Source organism: Leptonychotes weddellii, chromosome 3 (genome assembly GCF_054177405.1).
Source record: "Leptonychotes weddellii isolate Sample4059 chromosome 3, ASM5417740v2, whole genome shotgun sequence".
Lineage (NCBI taxonomy): Eukaryota > Metazoa > Chordata > Mammalia > Carnivora > Phocidae > Leptonychotes > Leptonychotes weddellii.
The window spans coordinates 34656850-34681155 of record NC_138371.1 but is presented as its reverse complement, the minus strand read 5'-3'; the positions used below and the strand labels follow the sequence as shown (position 1 = coordinate 34681155).

The 24306-nt window shown below is 41.9% G+C and overlaps 1 protein-coding gene and 1 long non-coding RNA gene across 8 annotated transcripts in view; one reads left to right on the top strand and one right to left on the bottom strand.

Moving 5' to 3' along the window:
• The window catches only part of ANKRD44 (ankyrin repeat domain 44), a 279526-nt gene that overhangs the window by 147820 nt on the left and 107400 nt on the right, over window positions 1–24306 (bottom strand). For all 7 annotated transcript variants that reach the window (XM_081813918.1, XM_081813922.1, XM_081813923.1 and 4 more), the window contains exon 3: window positions 1119–1197. In XM_081813918.1, coding sequence (XP_081670044.1) covers window positions 1119–1197 — 79 coding nt within the window. The remainder of the gene's footprint in view (window positions 1–1118; window positions 1198–24306) is intronic.
• On the top strand, window positions 6198–24069 carry LOC145720492 (uncharacterized). Its single transcript, XR_014143428.1, has 2 exons — window positions 6198–6751; window positions 23817–24069. It is a non-coding gene; the product is annotated as an uncharacterized LOC145720492 (long non-coding RNA).

The window sequence follows — 24306 nt, the reverse complement described above, 5'->3', positions numbered from 1 at the left end:
GTATGGCACAGAATACTTGTTTCCTGGGAAAATCCACCTCCAGAACATGAACACAACAAAAATAAGGGCAACGGGAATCATCCGGGTGTATCACAGCACAATTCTTGGGTTTTTTTTCTACAGTGTTCCTGACATCTGTTTGAATACATGCATTAGCTCCTACCTTTGCATAGTTTACTTTGGAATTCTTCAGTTTCCCTTTACTACCGCAAACAAAGGCAAAACCTTAGTACAGGCGTTTTGCATAGTCTGTGGGCAGAGGTATTTCCTCCAGATTTTCATCTCCCTAGACAAAAAGGAGGAGAGGAAAAGCCAGCCGGGCTGCAATCCACAGGGAGACACGTTGCATGAGCTCAGATTCATTCTGGGGATTTGTCTAGCAAATACTCAAGGGAGAAAGCACATATTGGTTTTGGAAACCAGTTTGGTGAGATGTACCAAGCACGCAGTTTTCCAAAAATGAAAGCATTGACATTTCTAAATCCGATGAGATATTTAAAATACATAAAAAAATAAAGAGAATAATAGCACAAAACCATGTTTGCTATATCTGCTTCCAATCTTTTTTAAATAAAATATTTTACAGAGTTATAGTCTCTTTTTCACCCTTCCCTGAAAATCTCTCTCACCCAGCCAGCCTCCTCAGAGGTAACAATTATCTGGAATTTGATATGTTTCCTTTCCTTCCATGTTTTATTACATAGTCATAGTCAGGTATCCAACGACAAAACATAGTATTGTCTTGCCACACAATTTAAATGTATGTAAATACACACGTACATTTGGTGTTTGTTTGTGCAGGCTTTAAGGAATCAGTTTTGTTTGTTCATTTTTTTTTAACAATGAAAAGATATTCAAATCTACTGAATTCATAATACTGGGCCTGATTAGTCAGAAATCAGACTTCCAAGGCAATATAAATGTTTTACTGAAGATGTCATTTTTCATTAAGAACAACCTCTTGCATTGTTTTTTGTCTAATGATAAAATCACTGATCAAATACACTTTCACAAGCACAATAAAGAAATTAGTTTGGGTTCACTGTAGTAGTCGATCTAGTGAGTTGGTCATTTAAATTTTCATCTGCAATTGACTTTTAAGTACAGCGGGTATTTACCTGACAGAATCAAGAGTTCGATGATCTCTGCATCTCCCAGAAACGCAGCCACATGAAGCGGGGTTCGCTTCTCAGAATCCTGAAACAATGGCAAAGATAAACAAGTCAGTGGAGGCTAGAGGTACCTTCAGTAGACATAATAAGACACGTCATTCACTCTGAGGTTAATGCTTGTGGGAGAGAGTGAAGGCCAGAACCTACTCAGGTGAGCTCTGGGTACACATTTCTCTCAGCATCTCCCACAGTCACATGTACAAAAGATCCCATTCTGTGTCTGTGTGTTGTATTTGTCTCCGGGCTCCTTTTGTTGGAGCCCAGCTCAGGTCAGGGACAGACTATCATGCAACGGATGATGAAATTCAATTTATTTTCAGACCTTCCTTATGGTAAAAAACCAAAAACAAAAACTCAAACCCTTTTACCTACCTTAATAGCAGTGTTCAAAGCATGCAATGATTTGTTTTCTTTCTAAAGGAACATAGTGGAATTGTTCATAAGGACATTAAACATTAAGTACAGTCAGCTTCTCCTTTCCATCTCTATTAACTGTTGCCTAGTTCACCACCCATTCATGTAACACTTACTGAATGCCTACTATGTGCCACGAACCAGATTTGGGGTTCAGTCCTTGCCCTCATAAATTTACATTCAAGTGGGGAGGCTGTCAGTAGTCATGGAAACCAATGGCACATGACATCAATTCAGATGGTGATAAAGGCTATCCCAAAACTAAGACAGGGTAATGGGATCCAGTGACCAGGGAGGTGGGAACAAGATTCCTTAGAACGGTGGAATAAGGCCTTTCTGAGAATACTGACATTGAAGCTGAGAGCTGAGGTAGATATTATTATCTCTGTTTTACAGATGAGAAAACTGTGGCTCAGATAAATTAAGAAATTTCCTCCAGACCCCATAGGTATATAGCAGAGCCAAGATTGGACTTTTGCCTATCGGTCTTCAGTCTAAGTCCTTGGCAAAGCATTTAATATATTGTGTTGTTAACACGATAAAATGCAGGGGGGGGAAATTACTGCTTCGCCATCTGTAAACTGGAATATCTGATGAGAGAATTCAAGATAATGTCGGTAAATAAAGCCCTAGGCAGGCATGAAGCTTGGCCCCTGCCACACCAAGTGCTCCAGGCAAAGCTGTTTTGTCATGAGCATAGATAGTTGTGTGATATCTTGCCCCCAAGACTAAGAACTCCACAGGGTAAAGAACTGGTCTTACTCCTCTCTATCAGAGCCCACAGGAGCAGCAAACTAGATGCTCGGCATAAATCAGCCAAACTGAACTGGTCTATGCGCATTGCTTCTTCTATAAACTTCCCTGACTGTTCCACAACGGTAGCCAAAGTTTGTATGCTATGTCTTTGAGGTTTCTCCTAAAACTAGCATGCATTTTAGTTTCAAGATTTGTGAAGCTGCTGTTGATTTTAATCATTGTTCCTGTTATCACTTGATTATACAACCTACCCAACCACCCTCGGATTTGCCCAAGGACACAATTCTGTTTTCTGACAGTTCAGGCCCTCTGCTCTTTGTCAGTCTCCTTCAGACTACTGCTTTTAGGCATTTTGTGACTCATTAATATCTAAAACAGATGGCAGACAGGAGATATGACAAGAACTGATCTTCAAACCAGTCTATTTGTTAGGAGGTCTGGTAAATAGGTTTCATGAAAGGTTGGACTAACTTTTAAGTGGATAAAAAAAAGAAGTCTGAATTAGCTGGGAATTTATGTCATCTATGTATGTTGCAGGCAATTATTACAGATAAGTGGAAATAGGGCAGTCATGTAACTATACCATATAAAGTAAAGGTATGCCACAGAAAATTCTGAAAGATATACAACCATCGTTCACCGTCTTATAGTTATGTCACACTTTCCATGAAAATAGAGATTCAGTATTTGAAAATTTGAAAAATATTTCAAGTGTATTAATTGGCACAGAGAACTATACAAAGAACTGACACTAGACTTTCACAAATGTTTTCTCTTTCTATTTCTTCTATTGCCATCTCTACAAGCACTTTTTATCTTAGCCTCATATTCTCTTTGAATCCCCACCATATCTATGAAACACTTCTCTTGAGTCTTATGACAAAAGTTACATAATTATATGTTCTTCTGTCAATTGAACTGGTTCCAGGGTTTGGTTCAACAAATTAAACCTTACCTAAGTGATTTAAACAAGGACTAACCAGCCCAAATTATGACTTAATTTGACCTGAAGCAAAGTCAATGCTCTGTCTGAGAGCTTGGCCCTCAAATAAAAAGCCAAGAAAACCCCAATATCTAAAACTGGTTGGCCTATTATTATAAGACTGACTTTGCTAATTCTGTGGCCCCTTTTATGACATGGCTTGTTCAAACTGAAGTTTTTATAACATAAAAGGGGTGTGTTATGTGAGATCACAAAGTAAAAATTCTTGATTGGTACTACCAGTGTTCCTGTTGACATGCATTTAAAGGTTTCCTGTAGCTTCCAGAACAACTATACCAACTGATACCCTCATTCAGTGGCATGCCACACACATGTAACTACAGAGAAGATCTGTATTCAGGCAGCAGTTCTTTGGTTCTCCAAAGTATCACAACTATATAAGCAATTTCATGTGCTGCTAAGGCCTCAACTAAAAAAGCAAAGCACTTAACTAAACAATAACTACTGACCAAGGGTTACCAACACCAGCGCTCTAGCAAGGAACCTGAGTGATATACAGAGTCATGCATGGAGAATAACAGAGCCACAGTAATCACCATCCTCAATCAGGTCAAATCAGCTGGGAGGTTGCAGCTCATCCTCTGCCTAAGGATAAGGCCACTCTCCTTGGCCACAAGCTAGACAAATGGACAAGGAGATGTAATGGTAGAAGAAAGGAAATGAGTCTGAGGAAAAGAGTATACTAGTAATAATACTAGTAAAAATGTGTTCTAGGCCAATGATACCCCTAGGGTTTCTAGAAGAAGAAACAAAACCTAATTATAGAGTGCTTTAATTTTTTTTTTTCAAACTGCCTTTTATCTATTCTACTACTCAAATCTCGTAACATCCCTACAAGGAGAGACACATCTCTCAGAACCTTGTTGTTAAGGCTTATTATCATCATTTGAAAGATAGTGATTTTTTTTAGATTGAAAAGCTAGGGAATCTGCGCATTTGGAGAGATTGTATGATTTGCCCAGCACTTGGGGATGGGAGATGAGGTGAAGAACTAGACCTGACACCCTCACATAGAGAAAAATCCTTGAAGTGGTCTTGAAGAAAGATTCTTGAAATGAATTGATATTGAAAAAAAGCCAAACACTCTCACAGGTAGATGGAAAGGCAATGACTTGGCCTAGATTCCTGATGGGAGAATAAAAGTGTCTCCACTGAGCATTTGCATTCCCAGAATCTGTCCTCATGTGGTTTGGAGTTTTGAATTCACAATACCTGCACAGTCCAGGAACTTTCAAGCTGAAAAATAGGCATAAAATTGGTTCTAGGCCAAGGACATCCATAGGGTGTCAAGAAGAAGAAACAAAACCTGTCTAAAGAGATGTGTCTTCAATACAAGCTACTCAGGACACCCACAATTAAACCACCACTGAAGATGAGCTCACAAGCCTAAGCTGCAAGACCCATGTGGAAGCAATTAACTAGAAGCAAGAATCAGCAGCCATAACAACCAGAAAGAACTTGAGATAACAGAAGAATCAGAGCTATGAATAATGTTTAAAATAATTTAAGATACGAAAGACAAAGCTCAAGAAGAAAAAAAGATTATTTCTTTTTAAATGAACAAAATTTGAGGAAGGAGTGTGTAGGAAGAGTTTCAGAAAGCAGTACAAACACATGATGCTGGCAATCATCTAAGACTTTGGTCTAAGAGAGATGAAAACAAGAAGGACAGGAGAAGAAAAAATAAGGACAGTGACCTTGGGATACGTTTTAGAACCATTTATTCTACCATATGTTCTAGACATAGACCTTTATTGAGAAGTTATTATACCCTAGGCATTGTGGCGGATGTTAGGAATACAAAATTAAAAACATCCCGTCCTCACCCTAAAGAAACTTACGGTCCAGTTACCAGTTTCCAAATCTAGGGCATCTGAATAAAAATAGTAACAGGGAAGTGGCAATTAGTGATATCTGTGATGTTAAATTATTTATGAAAATTACCAAAAGTGATGAGACAAATGTCTTCTCGAATACTGCCCTGAAACTCACCCAATTCCAAACTGCCCTAGGCAGGAAATCTAAACCGACAAGAAAAAATCGCTTCTGAATTGGGAAATAAGTACATCTTGTCCAGGACTCCCTAGAAACCCTACTGGCTCCAGCTTATCTGGAAGCTTCGGAAACCCAGGGGCAGACTTCCAGGTCAGCCTATATCTTACAGGCTGACTTAGGGATTGTTTCTGGATCAAAATTAGAATCGAGGACCAGGCCAGGACCAGAGTGGCATTCAGACAGACACAGTGGCTGAGCTAACTAAGCGTTCTGCTCTTCTGTGTTCACAGCTACTTGCTGCTCCCATGGGTGCTCCGTGATGACCAACAGCGGATAGATGATCATGGCGGTCTTTACAACACCCATGAATGCAAGAGGAGAAAATCATTCAAAAGCAAGCACAGTATGGTCAACACACATGAGAAACACACATGACTCATCAGTGTATTTTTTAAAAGATTATTCAAGTATCACAAAAAAGACCTTTTCCCATTATAGTAGCTCGATTCCAAACAGCCCTTTGAAAATAGATTTGGACCCATGAAAAGTCACAGGTTTCTCCAGAAGGAAGGAAGGTAAACCCTTCCTCTCTATGAATAGCCAGAGACACACACAGCCAGCTGGTGTCTGAGCTAAATTTGCAGTATGTCAGAGAGAGATCAGGCAGAGGAAGTTTCTGTCTGTTTACCAAAGAGGCAGATGAAAGAAAATAGGGAACTTGAAGTATGTACACATAAAGTGAGCTTGACATGGGCAGAGAGGCCATTCTGGCAGACAAAAATACTGTGTAGGGGGCACCCCAAGCCTCTGTTCTGAAGATTAAGAATTGTTTATTATATGCTTTGGAAATTCTCAGCTAGAAGTGCATGACCTAATCTTCACTGTAAGTATCTATCATACAGTTCTACAAATATCCCTCCCTACATATAAATATCTTACATACCAAGACAGGCAGATGAAGCAATGTTAAGAAAACAAGCCCTGCAAAGCCTTGCCATCATGAAATACAGAAGTGAAGTTCCGATCGTCAATCCAAACTCCCACAAACAGCAAAGAAGCAAGCTTGTTAGGTGCAACAAGCTTAATACAATAGTGAACAGAGATCACTAGAAGCCAGGAGATGTCTAAAACAACTCTGTACACAAAATAGTTACCGTGGAGATATTTCAAATCACGTGAAGAAAAGAGCCGAAGACATGTGAGAGATTTAAATCAAACGACACACAATGGGAAAGATGCTTGGTCTTCAGGTGAGAAATTACAAGAAATTTGTAAAGAGGAAAAGAAAGCAGAGAAACAAATGTCATCGTTCTTTTTAAATTTTTCATGTTTACTTTCAAGTTTTAACATCTCATGGATACAGAGAGGTACAGAAAATAACAGGTCTGTGTGTTCCCACTGGCAAAATCAAGTAAGTTGACATTTCTATATCCGCTTCAGAATTCTGTTTTAAAAAATAGCGTTAGGGGTGAAGTGCCATTAAGTACTGTGACTTGCAATGGTTTAGAAAATAACTGAGGTGTGTGTGTGTGAGAGAGAGAGAGAGAGAGAAACAGAGAGAGAGAGAGGCAGAGAGACAGAGAGAGAAAAAGAGAGGGAGAGAGGAGAGAGGTTAGACTGTTTTCAATTCTTCACTATTACAAATCGTGTTGCAATGCATATATTTGTACATGTTTCTCTGTGCATATGGATGAAAATTTCTCTGGGGCAGGTACCAAGAAAAGGCAATGCGAGATCTCAGTGTATATACATACTCAACTTTATTAGGTATTTTCAAATAGCTTTCAAAAATAGTTTTACAATTTATACTCCCTAGTCATAAATGTGTTCCTTTCCCCAACATTCCTCCCTATATTTGATGCTATCAACCTTATTACTTTTTCCCAATACGATTGCCTGACACAATATTTCATTGTTGCTCTGATTCGCATTTCACTACATACAAGTGAAATTAAGGCTCTTTTCATATGTTTAGTAAAAGTTTTGGCTTGACATTGGGGAGGGTATGTACTATGGTGAGCGCTGTGAATTGTGTAAGACTGATGAATCACAGACCTGTACCCCTGAAACAAATAATACATTTAATGTTAATAAAATAATAATAAAAATAAATAAAATAAAAGTTTTGGCTTCTTCAACTATGAATCGCCTGTACATATACTTTAACCCACTTCTATTCAGTTTTAATCTTTTTCTTATGATGTGTAGAGTTTTTAATATATTGTTTAATTCAACTTTCAATGAAAACTCAAGTTATGCCTTCACCTAGACACAGCAGAGCTGGATCAATGTCTACCCCAAGTTACCGTTAAGAGAAAAATTTAGATTTATATTCATCTTCCATGCACGCACTATCCTATGGAGCTGGATATACCTTAGCTGGAATTTTCTATGCCTCAAAGGTGACAGCAAATCTCTGCCCCTATATACATCCAGCATCAAACAACTTTATTCAATCATCACTCTGTTGGTATTTTAACCCATCCATTTGAATGTAACATGGATGTATGAGAAACACTGGTACATTTTGCTATATCTAAACATGCTCAAATTGTAAGTCTAAACCTCAAAACCACATCTAATTCTTAAAACTAAACAAGAATCACTCAAAAATCATTTAAAATGAAGCTAAATTAAGAGAAAGGAGAATGCCAAAGATGTTTGGATTGCATCTGCCTTAGGTAACGAAATATTGGATATTTTTATTATACTAATCTTTTAAACTAAAATAATGCATATTAAATAAAAATTTTATAGAGATTATGCTTTCTAATTTGATCCTTAAAACACCGCTGTAAGGTACATATTATTGTCCCCATTTGACAGGAGAGGAACCTGAGATTTTGAGATGGTAAGTAACTTGACCAGAGTCACACAGTGAGTAATGGTAGAACGGGGATTCAGAACCAGAACTGATTCCATTGTTCATGCTCTTGTTAACTCTCTGAATAGTTACAAGCCTTGGTAAACAAAAGGAAAGGTGTTTTTCATTACAATTAACACTCTTGACCTAGTACTGTAGACCTAAGGACAAAATTCTCATAAGCAAAAGTACAAGCAGGCAAGAAGAATAAAGTTGGAGAATTAACATTACCTGATTTTAAGATTTATCATAAAGCTACAGTAATCAAGACAATCGGGTATCGGTGTAAAAACACATATATGGACAACATACGGGATTTTCAAAAACAGTAAAAAGGCAATTCACTAGTGAAAAAGTGATCCAGATTCTTAGGAATTTACCCTAGAGAAATGAAAGCATATGCCCATACAAAGATTTGCACATAAATGTTCACAACAGTTTTATGTGTGATAGCCAAAAACGGGAAACAATCCAAATTTCCATCAACAGATAAATGAATAAACTATGGTATGCCCATATAATGGAACACTACTCAGCAATTAAAAAGAATATTGCTGTTATGTCACAACGTAGACGAATCAAAATAATTACGCTGAGTGAAAGAAGCTAGCAAAAAATGAATACATACAGTATTAATTCATTATAAAAAATTCTAGGAAATGGGGTGCCTGGGTGGCTCAGTTGGTTAAGTGACTGCCTTCGGCTCAGGTCATGATCCTGGAGTCCCAGGATCGAGTCCCACATCAGGCTCCCTGCTCAGCAGGGAGTCTGCTTCTCCCTCTGACCTTCCCCCTCTCATGTGCTCTCTCTCTCTCTCATTCTCTCTCTCAAATAAATAAATAAAGTCTTTAAAAAAAAATTCTAGGAAATGCAAGCTAATGTACAGCAACTGAAAGCAGATCGGTTGTTGCCCAAGGAGGCTAGAGGAGAGATTGAAAGGGGTGGGGGCTAAGGATTATAAGGGGGCACAAGGAAGCTTCTGGTGGTGATGGTATATTCATTATCTCAATTGTGGTAATTGTTTCATGGGTGTAAATATGTTAAAACTTTGTAAATGGTACACTTTAAGTATGTCTAGTATATTACATGTCAATTATACCTCAATAAAGCAGAAAACACATAAGCAGGCAAACAAAACATTCTGTGGTGGGGCACCTTTCTGGCTCAGTCAGTAGAGCATGCGACTCTTGATCCTGGGGTTTTGAGTTCAAGCCCCATGCTGCGTGTGGAGATTGCTTAAATAAATAAAACTTTAAAAAATTCTGTTGCTTGGGAAACATAAAGAAGGGCATATTTATGGATTAAAAAAAATACACCTACTCAACAGGGTAAATTCAGTTAAAGGAGAAAACAGCAGAATCTAATCAACCAATAATATGCTAATTTTTGAGGCAACTCATGTCTTGCTCGTGTATAGACATAAAAGTGAAGTCCTTGCAGAAGTATAGGGTGTTGGATTAAGTATATATGCTTTAAAAATAGGCACAAGCAAGAGTTCTCTTCAAAATCCCTTGGAACACTTCTATTTCCTAAACAAAACCTTTGACAAATGTGTATTGAGTGAGGATGTAGAAAATAAGTCCAGGAAATCAAGTACAAGTGGGAAGGTTGATGATCTATGCCTAACCTGTGGGCACACTGCAGCATGTTAGCAGTAGATCACCCGGGGACTGTGGGGATCTCACCATAGTACCCAGAGATTCCCAAATGACAGAAGCCCTTTTAGATCGACTTTTGCCTGGGAAAGTTGATAGAGTGCCAACTATTTGATACCATTTGGCCGGGAACACATCTTGAGAGGAGAAACAGAACATGGAAAAGGATTCTCGTCCTCTAGTCCTACAGAATGGAAAACAAGCCAAGATGCTCGTACTTTGTTGCCAGTGAAACAGTAATAGACGTCGAGCCACTGCGAAGACATTATGAGGAGTGTCTGATGAAAACCAAAGCAGGTCTTCAGAGCAGCACCTCCCCTTGCATTCTGAATGCTAATAAAGTTCACAGCTGTTCTGTGTGGCATCCCAAGCATATTAAGAAGCAGTGTCTTTCAATTTAATGCATTTGTTAAATAGCTTTTTTATGAAGAAACCATATTTCTTATACATGTGGGAATGTTTTACTGCTAAGGGTATTTAAGGAAACTCATAGATTAGAATTGCTCTTGGTTCCAATGAGCTAAGTAATGAGGTGAGACATCTAGTTTCAGTTAGGGCCCCTACCTTAGGCTCACTGTCTCTTCTAATTACTTCATTAACCAACTTATTCAACAAAACATAGGTGCCTAAGATAAAAGGCAGATAACTACAAGAATAATTGGAAAATTATCTCCTATTGATGAAGAGGGAAGAGAAAGCAACTGCTAGCTTTTCACACCTATATGGGGCTAGCAAGGGTGAAAACCTGTCATCAGGTAATGACCCCACAGTGTCAGAACCAAAAATCTCACAAGCGGAAGCCTAAAATTACAAAATATTAGAACTGGAAAGCATTAGGGACATCCAGAGAGTTTAATGGATTAGCCCAAGGTCACACGGCTGCTTATGGCAGTGGTAAAACCCTTCATTCATACAAATGACAAAATATTTACTAGGGCTTTCTATGCACCAGGCACCATGCTCAGTCCTAGCCTCAAAGAATCCCACTCTCTTGATTTTGGGTGATGGGCTCTTTACTATAGTAGACTAATATTAGATTAATCACACCAGTCAGCAAAGAGCAGACACACACACAACACAAGTGTTAGAAAATGTCAGAGAGAAAGAATGAATGAGGTGTGAAAGGAGACAATGCTCAAAGGGGTCTACTCTGGCTACAACAATAACTTAGTGATTGGGTCTGTTTCTCTCTCTCTGTGTGTCTCAAACACATTTGGGTGGGGGAAGGGGAATTAAAAGCAAAAGCTTATAAAAACAGTTTCTGCAGTCATAGAAAATCATCCTAACTGAAATGATTACAAGTTTTTTTTTCAGCCTCCAGGTGGATATTTTAGAAACAGAGTTTATATGTAATACTGATAAGAAAAATCACCAACGCAGTTATCTGGACGTATCAGGCTCAGTGTACCAAGATGGCTACAATGATTACCTCCGGGTGAATAATTTGATGGGTGTTCTTCACTTTCTTGCTTCTTTGTATTTCAAGACTTGTACATAATGCAGTTCACAAACAAGAAAACACAATTCCTTTTGTAGATAAGAAAAGGCTTTCCTATTTAAAAAAAAAAGTCTGCCTAACAAGAGCTAGTTTTAACTAATTACACATAAATTTAAAGCACTGGACATTACTTACTGTCCAAAGCCTTCATTATCTTGTAGTAGGTTTTAATATGCAAATGTATTTCTTTGCAAATGACAAAACATTATGTCTGTGACTAAACATGGGACGACTGTAATTTGCATAATGCTCCACAGAGTTGCCAGAGTGCTGTCCTACACATCATCTAATTCTTAAGAAAACCCAAGGACATTAATCAAGTAGGTATTGTTATCCCCATTCTATAGGACAGGAATCAAGGTTCATTCTGAGAGTTAAACGACTTGCCCAGAGTGTTCTGTATTCCCTCACAATACCATACAAAGCCTCACTAACCAGTAACATTATTCCTCTCCAAGGAAAAATCTCTTTCCACCCTCCCCACAGCCTTTGGAGGCCTTTGGTCCTACTATGATTGTTTCTGTCAAGTGTCCTGCAGGATAGGGATACACACACACACACACACACACACACACACACTTTCATCAGAGGCATCTTTGTGTGGCCAAAAGAGCATAGACTCTGGAGTCAAGAAGGACCTAAGTTCAAACCCCTCCTCTACCACTTATGAGCTGTGTGACCTTGGGCAAATAAAGCAACCTTTGAGACTCAGCTTTTCTGTAAAATGAAAATAGGATCACCTCTCTTGAAGGCACAAAGTACATATCTGATAAATATTAGCCATCCTATTACCATCATTATTATTACTGACATCTTTGAAGCTTATCCTGATTACTTCAGTTCCTCTTGGGACTTAGACGAAATAAAGGAGATTCAGAACCATTTCTGGAGAAACAATTTTTATTAAGAAATGATATTTGTTTACCAGTAGAAGGGCTGAGATTACCTACTCAACACTGGCCAATAGCAGGGCTCTGCCTGCCTCCTCTCCTGCCTGAAGCAAAGGCTTGGCCACTGAATCCTGTCCAACCCCAACCAAAGGTAACCAAAGCCTCTCCCAGACTCCTGAGCTGGGCCTTGCAGGATTCATCCTTTACCTCAGAGAACTCACAGTGGAGTCTTTCCCTCTCATACAACCACCTAAAACATCCACACCTCAGCAGCTCTAAATCCTTGCTCAGAACATAGCCCTGCTGCCCTGAAGACCTCCTTCCTCACGCATTCTTGGTAGCTCAGCAGAATCAGATCTGGTTGCAACCTGGCAGATGCGAGCTGCCCTGGGGGTTTAGATGCCATGCCCTTTCTTTCCTCCCCCGAAGCTGAAAACCTTTGAACCAGGTACCCCCAAGCTAAAACACCCTCACCAAACCTTTCTGACACTTCATAAGAAAGTTTTGCCACCTAAGACACAAGTTCCCATCCTTAACTTATTAGAAATCAACCATAGACTCTGTTAGAGGTCCTCAGGAAGATAACCCGGGGGCCACCTTCCATATCAATAAGCAAGGAAGCATTTATCTATGCCCTTGCTCTTTCCAAATTGAGACAATGGGATAGAAAGCCAAACACACTGTAAAGATTCCATACAGAACATTCTGCTTAGTGAGGGTAGACTGCAAAATGGCAGGCTTCTTAAGCCCCTTAATTACGGACTGATAATAGTGGTCCCAGAACTTGGAGATTATGTAACAGTGCTTCTTGAAAACAAGGGATATGGGAGATGTACCTCTCCACCTCCAGGCAATCCCAAATAAACCTACACCACTTGAGAACAACCACCAGAGAAAATGGTGACTGGGGATGCACTTGGCCTTCATAAACCTGGGCTGTAGGGGATATTTTTCCCCAAACCAACTTTAAATCATTGTATTTCTTGGCTAACTAATACTTTTTCATGTGGGTAAGACCTCCTTAGGATCCTCACTCAACAATCTGGCTTCTAGCAGCATAGAGAAGAAAAGAATGGGGTCTTCTCTTAGAAGACCTCAAATACCCATGTACTGAACACCTGAGAAGACACAGGGATGGATGAAACCATCCTGTTCCATTGATGGATTAAACACTAATATACATTTGGGTGGTTTGCTTGCTTGTAGTTATGATCTTTTCTCTATTGAACTTACGTATTCATGGGAGGAAGTGATTTCTAATTTAAATGTTTCTTGCTTTGCGTACCATATGTATTTCTGAACGTGGTCTAAACATTAAACTGTGACAAACTGATAATTTTTCCCACTGAATTATAAAATAATGACTAGAATATAAAAGACATGGAGTTCAATCAGATGAGGTCCTGGGGCATTACTTCTTGGATACTCTAGACTTGAGGTCTTTGTGTCCCTCTCTGGGCAATTTGACCTCAAGATGGAATAGACCCAGGCGTATCTCACTAGCACATCAGTCTTCTATTTCCTACAGATAGGGAAAGTTAGCAGCTCACACATTGCCATGATCTCATGACTTGGAGAGACTACTCCTCCATCACCCACCTCCTGTCTACTAGTCCCATGATCATTGATGTGCTTCATGCTCAGCCTTGAAATCCCCCAGAGGATCCCATCACCATTAGTGATCCACCTGGCTAACTGGCTTAGCCCACAGTATGTTCTGGTATGTGATATCTTCCTCCCTATAATCCTTAAATCAATGCTAATCTTAGATCACTCCCCAACTCACCCTTAAGAAGATATGCTTGGGTTTTAAGCATTACTGTTCTGACATGTTCTCTTCCCATCCTAAATGTGACGAGATGTTTAGGCTTCCACTCCCTGAATACCACTGAAGAAAACACAGAGTTCTATGACCCCTGGCCTACTTCTTACGCACCATTTTACATCTAAGAATCTGTATCTCTTGCTGCTATGAACCTGATGAGCTTCTTCTACCTGTTCCTCAGCAAAGCCAAGACTGCTGACTGTGGTGACCCCATGGCCAAAAGGCAAGTTTCAGACAGATGGAAATGTGGAAGCATGATGCTTTGAGACACTCAACACAAAACAGTTCCCTCTTAAGAAGAAGCAGGGTCATTTGACATAAGGATTTTTTTTAATTAATGAATTAATTTTTTAAAATTCAAGTGTAATTAAGAACATTTTATTTTAAAGTCACAAAACAGGGAGCCACTGATTTAGGGTTTGGGAGTCACCGGGAAGAGTGTCACTTCACTCAAGTGTCAGCTCAAGTGTCCATTCCTCCAAAACCTTGTCTGATTCTCTACCCCACACCCCTCCTCCACTCTACAGTCTCTGTCATGGCATCATCACATCTCATTGTCTACCCTTGTTTTCCCCCTCCCTCCCACTAACCAGGTTGTGGCTCAGGGCAGAGATAGTCTTACTCATCTCTGTATCAACCTAGCATGACATCTGGCATACAGTAGGTGCTCAATATATGTGTCTTGAAGGAATAAAAAGGAGTCATGTCTTGATTTATCTTAATTCTTTATCAAAACCTATACCCCAATAAGAAAAGGGTCTGTATGAAGATGGCCTGAAGGTTTCTGTGGTGAGACAGAGACGTGGTTGTCTATAAGGGGTTAGAGATGCCAAAGAGTCTGGGTGGGTGGGTGTCATGGTTGTGTGTGGCTCTTGTCCACCTCTAACCTTGACTGAAGATAGCCACTCCCTCAGTCTATTACAGGTAGGGCTTGGCCTTGTTTCAAAGCTGTTTGTGATGAAAAGTACAGCACAGGGAATATAGTCAATAATATTGTAATAACGTAATATGGGGACAGATGGCGACTACACTTACCATTGTGAGCACTGTGTAATGTATAGAACTGTTGAGCCACTATGTTGTGCACCTGAAGCTAATACAACACGGTTTGTCAATTATACTTCAATAACAAAAAAAATTTTTTTGAGCTGTTTGACCATCCCAGAGCCTTCAGCCCTTCAGACTTCCTATCAATTCTGTTGCCCTCAACTGAGGCCTTGGTCTTGCATCTTACTTACCCAGTAGGTAGGAAGGCTTGCTAAGAAGCTGGTAACAAGCAGCTACGAGGCTTAGCTAACGTTCCTTATCAGTTCAGCTCACCTGTGCCCCCTCTTAACGAGGGCTGCCTGTTGCAGAGTTCTGGTTTCTGTGAGACCTCACCTACATTGACATTAATGTCCATGGCCAGGCCACAAATACCAGTTCCTGGGAACCTAGTGACTTGTGGAAGTAGGGCAAAAAAACACTGATTTTTTTTTTTTTAATGTGGAACATTTATTTCCTTGTCTCTGGCTAGCCCAAACCCGCATATGAAATGATTAGAGGCTCCTATTAAAATCAAACTGCTGGCTTGGTTCCAGGCATGGGAAGTCTGGATGTTGGAACAGAGTCACAGAAAGTAGAAGGCGTGGGTGGGTAGCTTCGTTAACAGGCCAGTGCAGGCCCAGTGCTGGGGAAGGGTGCTGGGGATAGAGAACACTAACACGATTTCTTGTAAGGAGAGGGTGGACCAGAGTATAGTGTGGGGAGTGGTTCCACCAAAGAGCTTTATAAAGGACCAGAAAAGGAGGCAGGGTCACAGAGGGTACCTAACTCTTTTGCATTCTTCAAGAATTCCCCAGAAGGATGAATTTCCAGAGGATGAGGTGTGCTGGGAGACCCACAGCCCAGACCAGCCATGTCACTCAGCTAGGACCAGTGTTCCTAGAGAAACGACTTTATTTCCAACTGGCTTGAGTGGGGGGCTTTGTGCATTCCTCAGGTCCCTGGAGGTCTGGCCTCAGACACTCCCAGCTGTGTCTGGGTAGCAGGACCCTCTCTGGCAGCACAAGGTCAAGAGGGCGGGGAAGATGGGGCTGAAGTGGAAGGGAGGGAAGCACAGCTGTGTGTTCCTGGGGTTCCCAGAAGCGCCTGACACAGTAAGCCTTTTTCCTCTGTTCTCTTGGGCCACACTGTTGGGTCAGGCGGGTCATGCACTTCCCCCAGCTGAAGAGCAGCCCTCAGGAGAGCCCCTCCCCACAGCACTGTCTCTAAGTGGAAGAAGGGCAGGCTTTGCCTCCACGCTGAGCATGTGCTGTGATGAAGCCCATCCTCCTCCACCTACACACACACACACACACACACACACACACACGGTCCATTTTCTATGCGAGGACAAGGTCATCCTGCGACAGGATTCCCGCACCTCCCACTGCTCCCCTCCCTGCAGCCCTCCCCTACCGCTATGTCTCTCACCCACACCCCTGCCACAGAGCGCTGGCTTCCCTGGACCGACTCTGCTCAGTAGGTCTGCTTCCTCCCGATTTTCTCCCCCACCTAAGATGGCTTACTTTTTAGCCCTCAACCTTCCCCAGGCCCTCCTAGCAATGCTTTCCAAGCAATATCTTTCCCAAATAGTAGTCCCTTCCTCTTGGTCTCCAGGCTCTGTTTAGACTTAGTTGACTCTGCCTTGGATTTTAGCCACCTCTGAGGATGGCCCAGTGTAACCTGGTGGGTTCTGGAGGCAGAAGGACCCTGTTCAAGGACTGACCCTGCCACTTAGAGCTATATGACCTCCGGCAGGTCACTGGACCCTCCTCTGAGCCTCCATTTCTTTGTCTGTAAAGTGGGAACAAGAATAGAACCTACCTCCTGGGGATATGCGAGATGGAACGAAATGCTGCTCATAAAGCCCTTAGCACAGTTCCTACTGTATGGTGAGCAATCAACAAACATTGCCTGGTATCATTTAATCCATGTTTTCACTCTTTCTCCAACATGCCTGTTCTGGCTGGCTGATGGAAGGAGGGAGAGAAGACAGGCCGGGGACAGAGGTGGGGGAGGTTAAGGTGTCCGACCCATTCTCAACTAAATTCCAGGGTAATCAAGATGGCACTAGCCAAACAGGAGGAGAGAAAATATGCCCAAGGGCCACATAAACATCCTTGCTAGCAGGTCCTGTAACGAGAGATGCATAGGATCAGATGAACAAAATCAAGATACGCTCAACATTGTGGGAGGTGACACTTGCCAGAAGAGCTGACCAGACAAGCCTTTCATCTTTGGTGAACAAATTCTAATTGCTGCCACAGTCACTTGTAATTACTGGGGTGACGGAAAGGCGGAGTGAGCCCCAACCACAGCGAGTGGGTTACAAGATACGTCTCATTTCCTGTGGGCAAGCTCCTGTGAGCAGCTAGGAAGAGAGATTGGTTAAGAAGAGCCCCTGAACTCTAGAGAAGTTCAGAAAATGCATTTCGGTGTCTAAAAGACAATGGACAGATTAGCCAAATGCTTGAGTTTTCCTGGGAGTAACTCACCATTAAATACGACCTGCAGAAGCATTACTGATGACAGAAGGTGCTTGGCATTAGGAAACATTCACCCTCAAACTTACCCAGTGAGAGAAACGTTCAGCCGTAACTATGAGCCCTTACTTATACATAGCAGCATTTAAACTTGGACTTATTTTTGATAATGCGCTTAACATACTGGTTATGTAAATGATTTGACTCATTTTACGAAATGAGAAGGGCTTTCTCATCATTTTTACAATGGGCCCGGAGAGAGAGGTTTCACACAAAGAGAAATGACACCGTTCTAGCCCTTAAATTCACACTGTAGAGAGGCAATAAAACATATTTGTACATTTTTATCTACCCCTATCTTAATCTATACCAGAGCTCAAAAATTAGACCCCAAATCTGCTCAGAGATCTTGCTTGGCCCGCACAGGTTTTTAAAATCTAAATCTGGATGAATCTTTATTGGGGCACAAATGCTCTAGGTCAGCACCGCTCTCCCCTCCCCCCACCAGCGCCTTCTTCACCCACCAGAAGGAACCGCCTGCTAGACTCCGAAGCTTTTGAGTTGGCAACTGGGATCTATACTTTTCTTTCTAAGTCTGCTCATGCCTTTGGCCAAAAGCAATACAATTTGGACCAAATGAACTGCAATCCAAAGACCTGCTCTAAGGCACACATAAAGCCATAAACTCTTAAGGGCAGTGTTTCAGAGCGAGGCATCGTGATGGGTTCTGGGAAACAAAAAGAATCCCAGTACCATAAGGGATCCAGATACTGAGATGACAAAGGCACCAAACGAAATTGAGGAATATTGAAAAGAGGATGTTAAGTGATAAGACAATTCCTCCAGGAGTTGCTGATTCTACACAAAAATGAAAGTCTTTAGGAAGAAACATGCTTAGAATAGAGAAGAATCACCAACATTGATTGGTTTCTTAGCCTGTGCCAGACCCTGATCTAAGCATTTTCAGAGTGAGTAGAAACTATGAGTGTCCACATTTTACAGATGGAGAAAGAGGCACAGAGAGGTTCCTTACTTAGCCCAAGGTCACACTGCAGCTGGGAGGCGGCTGGGTCACCACTGGAACACAGGTAGTTTGGCCACCAGAACTCACACCGTAGGCCACTATTCTAACCCAAGAATAACCCACTACTACGCTGCATTGGCTTCTTGCAAATAGCCTTTAGGAATCCCAAATTTTCTTTCTAGTTTAAGGTTCATCAAACCTTTTGTCTGATATTTCACATCCTCAGAGAAATTACTTTGTCCAAAAAAAAAAAAAAAAAGCCTAATATGTATAAATGATAAGTCTGGTTTTCAAGCTATCAGAAAATTATAAATTTGGCATTTTGATTTATAAATCAGTCTCCTGTGAGCTCAGATAGTGTGAACCAATTCCCCAAATTCTAAACTCTCTTGCACGGGGCAGAGAAAAATAAAGTTTCTCCAGGTGATTTGTATGCATAAGAAAGTTTCAATACTATTAGCTATAAGGGATAAACACCCCATCAATGAAAAAAGCAACTTTTTGAGCACAAACAAAATTACTTACTTAACTAGTCATTCATAAATTTTATAAACTCACTACTATATTATTAGATTTAATATTCTATAAGATGCACACAAAAATATATATTAAAAATTTTTTAAGAGATTGAAGTAGGTATTCAAGGCGCCTGGCTGGCTCAGTCAGTTGAGCATCTGACTCTTGATCTCAACTCAGGTCTGGATCTCAGGGTTGTGAATTCAAGCCCCGCATAGGGTCAGATGAACAACAACAACAACAAAAAAGTAGGTATTCTACTGTCCCCACTGAATCATCTTGCACACTTCCTGGGATGCCTATACTTTCCTTTTTGAAATCTGCTGCCTTAGATCCAGGATCTTATCTTCGGGCTACAGCATCTAACTTAGACGGTGTGTTACAATCATCGGAGGCTACCCAAAACCCAAATCAAGAATAATGTCCAAACCTGCAGCACTGTGCATTGCTAGCTGATGGATGAAGCCCATCAGAATGGACCTAAGAGTAGAGGTCTTGGGAAATCTGTGTCCATGTAATGTTTAAATAACTCAAACCTGTCCTTATTATGTCCTAGTTTATAAACATCCTTTTATTATCCAGTAAGCAGGAACTCTGCTTTGTGGCTTCACCTCTCAGGGCTGGGCAAGTGGAAGAGAGTGGAAAAAAACTTGTTTACCACATGACTGGCTCACAGCCAAAGTAAGAATATCCTTGTCATCTGGTTTAATGCAAAACATCTAGCTCTTCCCTTTTACCAGACTCTTCTTCCCCGAATCCGATTATCCCTGAGGCAGCACGCTGAGCACAGCAATCCCCTTCTGATCTAGCATTCTATTAAGCAGAACACGGACTCAGCTACCTGTCCCGGATAATTTAGAGATTCAAGATCTTTGCAACAATGACTTGCCTTTAGAGCCCTAAGCTGCCATGTCAGAAGTTCAACTGGCCTGTAGGCACTGTCCCATGAAGAAGGGCCCGCGCCCGGCGGAGAGGCCGTGTGGAGGTGCGCAGGCTGACAGCCAGCATCACCCGCCAGGCATGGGAGTGAAGACCTCTCCAGACGACTCCTGCCCCCATGCGTCAAGTCCCCCCAGCTGACGAGTCTTTCCAGCGGAGCCCAGACATCATGGAACACAGACAAGCTATCCTGCTATGCCCTGTCTTAATCCCTAACCCACAAAATCCATGAGCATAATAAAATGGCTGTTTTCACCAGTAAATTGTGGTGTGGTTTGTTTCACACAACGCTAAACGTCTCTGTGAGATTCTGAAGTGCTCTCTGAATTATTAGAGAAAGACAACATTATGTGTAGTGTTAAATGGCCTTATTTGTTTTCTAATTCAGGGCAACCAGGCAGCCATTGATCTGTGATATATAGGGCAACTCTCTAATAAGAACGCTCCTCAAACCCCAACATCATTTCTTTTGTGTGCCAGCAAAAGGCCAATTACTGTGTTTGCAGAATAACAGTGGCCACGGTCATTTCACAGTCTCCTGAAAAGTAACCCTTTGCTCTGGGCCCTCTCTCAGAGATGAAGTGGCACCTCCTCCATCTCTTCGCGCTCTTCCTCCTCTCTTGTCTGTTGCTCAGGCCAGAAGCCCAGGAGTCGTTCTCGGCACCCCTCTCTTCGTTAAGCCTCACATCTGATCCATCATCAAGTCCTGTATAATCCACCTCTGTAATATACCAGGAAGCCATCCAGGTGTCTCCACCTCCGGTAGATACAAGCAACCCATGTGAGTGGCGCCCCCTAGAGCCCATGAGTACACAGCAACCCTGGCCACGCCACAGCCCCATTTCTACCCTGAGGCCAGCCACCGTCTTCCTGCTGCTCTCCCAGCATCCGCTCTTCCCCCTCACACCCCTGCCTTCACACGACACAACTTTAAATGCTCACCGGAGCCTTCTGCACTTGGGATGAAACCCAAACTCCGTCACTGAGCTCTGCTGACCTGGCCCTTCCTTGTCTCCTCTCCGACCTCCCTTTCTTGCACTTTCTCTCTTGCTAACTGGCCTCCAGCCACACCGGCCTTCTTTTGGCTCCGGGAACTTGCCACTCTCCCCTACCCCATCAGGGCCTTCACACATGTCTTTATCCTGGCTAAATCATTAACCTCAACATCTCAGGGCCCCCCAGTTTTTCACGGCCTTTCTCAGCTTCAATGTCACTGCCACCTCCCAGAGATTTTTCCAGACCAACTTTTGTTCGGTATCAAAGCACACTATAGGCCTCCTTCGCAGGGGTCTTCCCAATTTATCTGGACCAACTGACTCATTTCCTGTGCCTGTTTACTGCCTGCCTTCCCACTACCCTGTAAGCTCCTGAAGGCAAAGACCAGGCCTGCGTCCACCACCCGTGCATGCACCCTCAGCATCTTGCACGGTGCCTGGAACACAGCAGGCTCAGTCAGTAGAGACCACAGGAGTACATGAACCTGCACGTTGTCGAGCAGCACTCCTGTACCACTGCTACCCCCTGGAACTTCTGTCTTCCTTCCAGCTTGACCACAGACGAGCTGTTCTCAAAGTGTGGGTCCCACCGGCGGCAGCAGCAGCATCCCCTGGGAACTTATTAGAAATACAGATTCTCAGCCCACCCTGGACTTCTTAAATCAGAAACTCTGGGGGTAAGACCCAGCAACCTGTATTTTAACAAGCCCTCCAGGATTCTGATGCACACGCAGGTTCAAGAACCACTGCCCTAGACTATTCCAGAGATTCTCATTCTACAACAAAGTACAAGTGTGTTCTACTGGTTTTGAAGGTCATTTCCATGTGATAGATTAAAATTAAGGAAACAAAAAAGTAGGCATTTGTAGCCAAATGACTTTGCAAAACACTTTGTTCAAGAAAGTTAAATGGGGGTGCCTGGATGACGTAGCTGGTTAGGCATCCAACTCTTGATTTTGGCTCGGGTCGTGATCTTGGGGTCGTGAGATCAAGCCCCATGTTGAGCTCAGCGTTGGGCTCTGGCTTAGCATGGTCTGCTTGAGATTCTCCCACCCTCTCCCTCTTCCTCTGCCCCTCCCCCTGCATGCTCGCTCTCTCTCTCTCTCTCTCTCTCTCAAATAAATAAATTTAAAAAAAAAAAAAGGAAAGTTGAACAAATTTCCTTATGGCAGAAATTCTCACAGCCTTTAATATGGCAATGCGCACTGTAAGTCACTAAAACACAAGGAATTTTGCAGGAGGAGTACTTCCCAGTTTTATTTAGCCACAAAACCTCTTTTTTCCCCTTCTAAACACTTGCCAGATTTGTTTGAGGCTCTGAGAAACACACTTTGGAAAACGGTATCTAATGTATTCTTCCCCAGAGAAAACCTTTCTACCACCATTCCAGTTCATCATGCCTACAACAATATTAATAATGTCTGAGTCACTGTCAGCAACTGTTTTAAGCTTTGTGCATCTTTATCTCTTTTGCTCTTTCCCAGGTTTGAAAATAAATGCTTAATATTAAGTACATATTCATAGACATATACTTAATGTCACTAAGAAAAACTCCGATCTTTGTTAAAGCCAAAAAATGTTTATAAAAGCAAACGTGGAAGGATGGAAAATGGTGGCAATCTCAAGTTGAATTAGAAAAAGACGCAGAATTTAGTCTCTTGCTCTGCACAGGAGCCGGCAGCTATGAGATTCACTGGTTAGACTGTGAGAGAAAAGTCCTCTAATGAGCAGTAGAGGACCAGCTTCATGGCTGGGGCTCAGGGAGAGCCTTGGTTTTCTTCCCCAGTTGAATGGGGATGGGGAGGGCAGTCTGTGATGATAGAATGGAAAACTGCACAGGTGACCGAAAAATTATTGGTCCCAGCTGACAATCAGTAACCTCGAGAAGGCTGAGCCAGCTTGGAAATAGCAAGTTAAAATATTCATGCCAAACATCCAGTGTTTACTTAATCAGGGCAAATGATTAGCTTCTTAATGAAATTTTACAAGCTCAGCTGAACACAGAAAACATTTGCTTCCCAAAAAGCAAATAGGTCTGTTTGTATTGTAATCAGACATCTGGAGCACAGAAAACCCCCAACCCACAGGAGTACACAGGTGGTTCTGTCTGGGGACTTCCAACTTTTCTGTAAAGACGAATGCGGTCAGTGTGTGATGAGGGAGGGAGGATGGTGACCAACAAGTTGGCCATGAACACATCCACCCCACTCCTTGGTTTTGAAATGCAGGATTTAATGCCACAGATCCTGACATCAACTTTGGGCATTTGTGCTAAATACAGCAGCTCTCAAATAGAAGCATGGATGACCAAAGGGGCTAACACCGTCAGCGGTAATTCCAGAATGTGTTTGGAGGGCTCTGGCAGGCAGTCTAGTTGGAGCTGCTTTTGAGCTTCAAAACTCTTCTTGCTTAGGTTATATGTAAAATTCAATAAAACAGGGGAGGAAGGGGTGAATAGGCAGAGCACAGAGGGCTTTTAAGGCAGTGAAACTATTCCGCATGATACTATGATGGTGGTTACATGTCCTTGTACATTTGTCGAAACCCATAGAATGTACAACACCAAGAATAAATCCTAATGTAAACTATGGACTTTGGGGTGGAAATGGTGTGTAGATGTGAAAATGCAGGTTCATGAACTGTAATATGTCCCACTCTGTTGGGGGATGTTGATAACGGGGGAGGCCATGCATGTGTGGGGGTGGGGGATAGAAGGGTACCTTCCTCTCAATTTTTTTTTAAGATTTTATTTATTTATTTGACAGAGAGAAAGAGAGAGAGCACAAGCAGGGAGAGCGGAGAAGCACGCAGAGGGAGAAACAGGCTCCTCGCTGAGCAAGGAACCCGACGTGGGGCTCGATCCCAGGACCCTGGGATCATGACCTGAGCCGAAGGCAGACGCCTAACTGACTGAGCTACCCAGGTGTCCCCCTTCCTCTCAATTTTGCTGTGAACCTAAAACTGCTCTAAGAAATAAAGTCTGTTTTTTAATTCAATAAAATTAAAAGTTTCTAAACATCTTTTTAGTCATACTTTATATAAGACTGAGAAAAGATCAATTGCCCAAATAATAAATTACCATCATTATTGTTACCGGTAGTAGCTTGGAAAAAGAAGTTGATAAAGATGGTAGGTGGGCTTAACAGTTCTCCCACCATCCCCACCCCAACACCTATCCCTGCACTTCCTGACACTGTTGTCAAGGGTTGGTCAATCTATTGCACTAAGAGTCCTGGCCACACGGGGAGTGTGCAG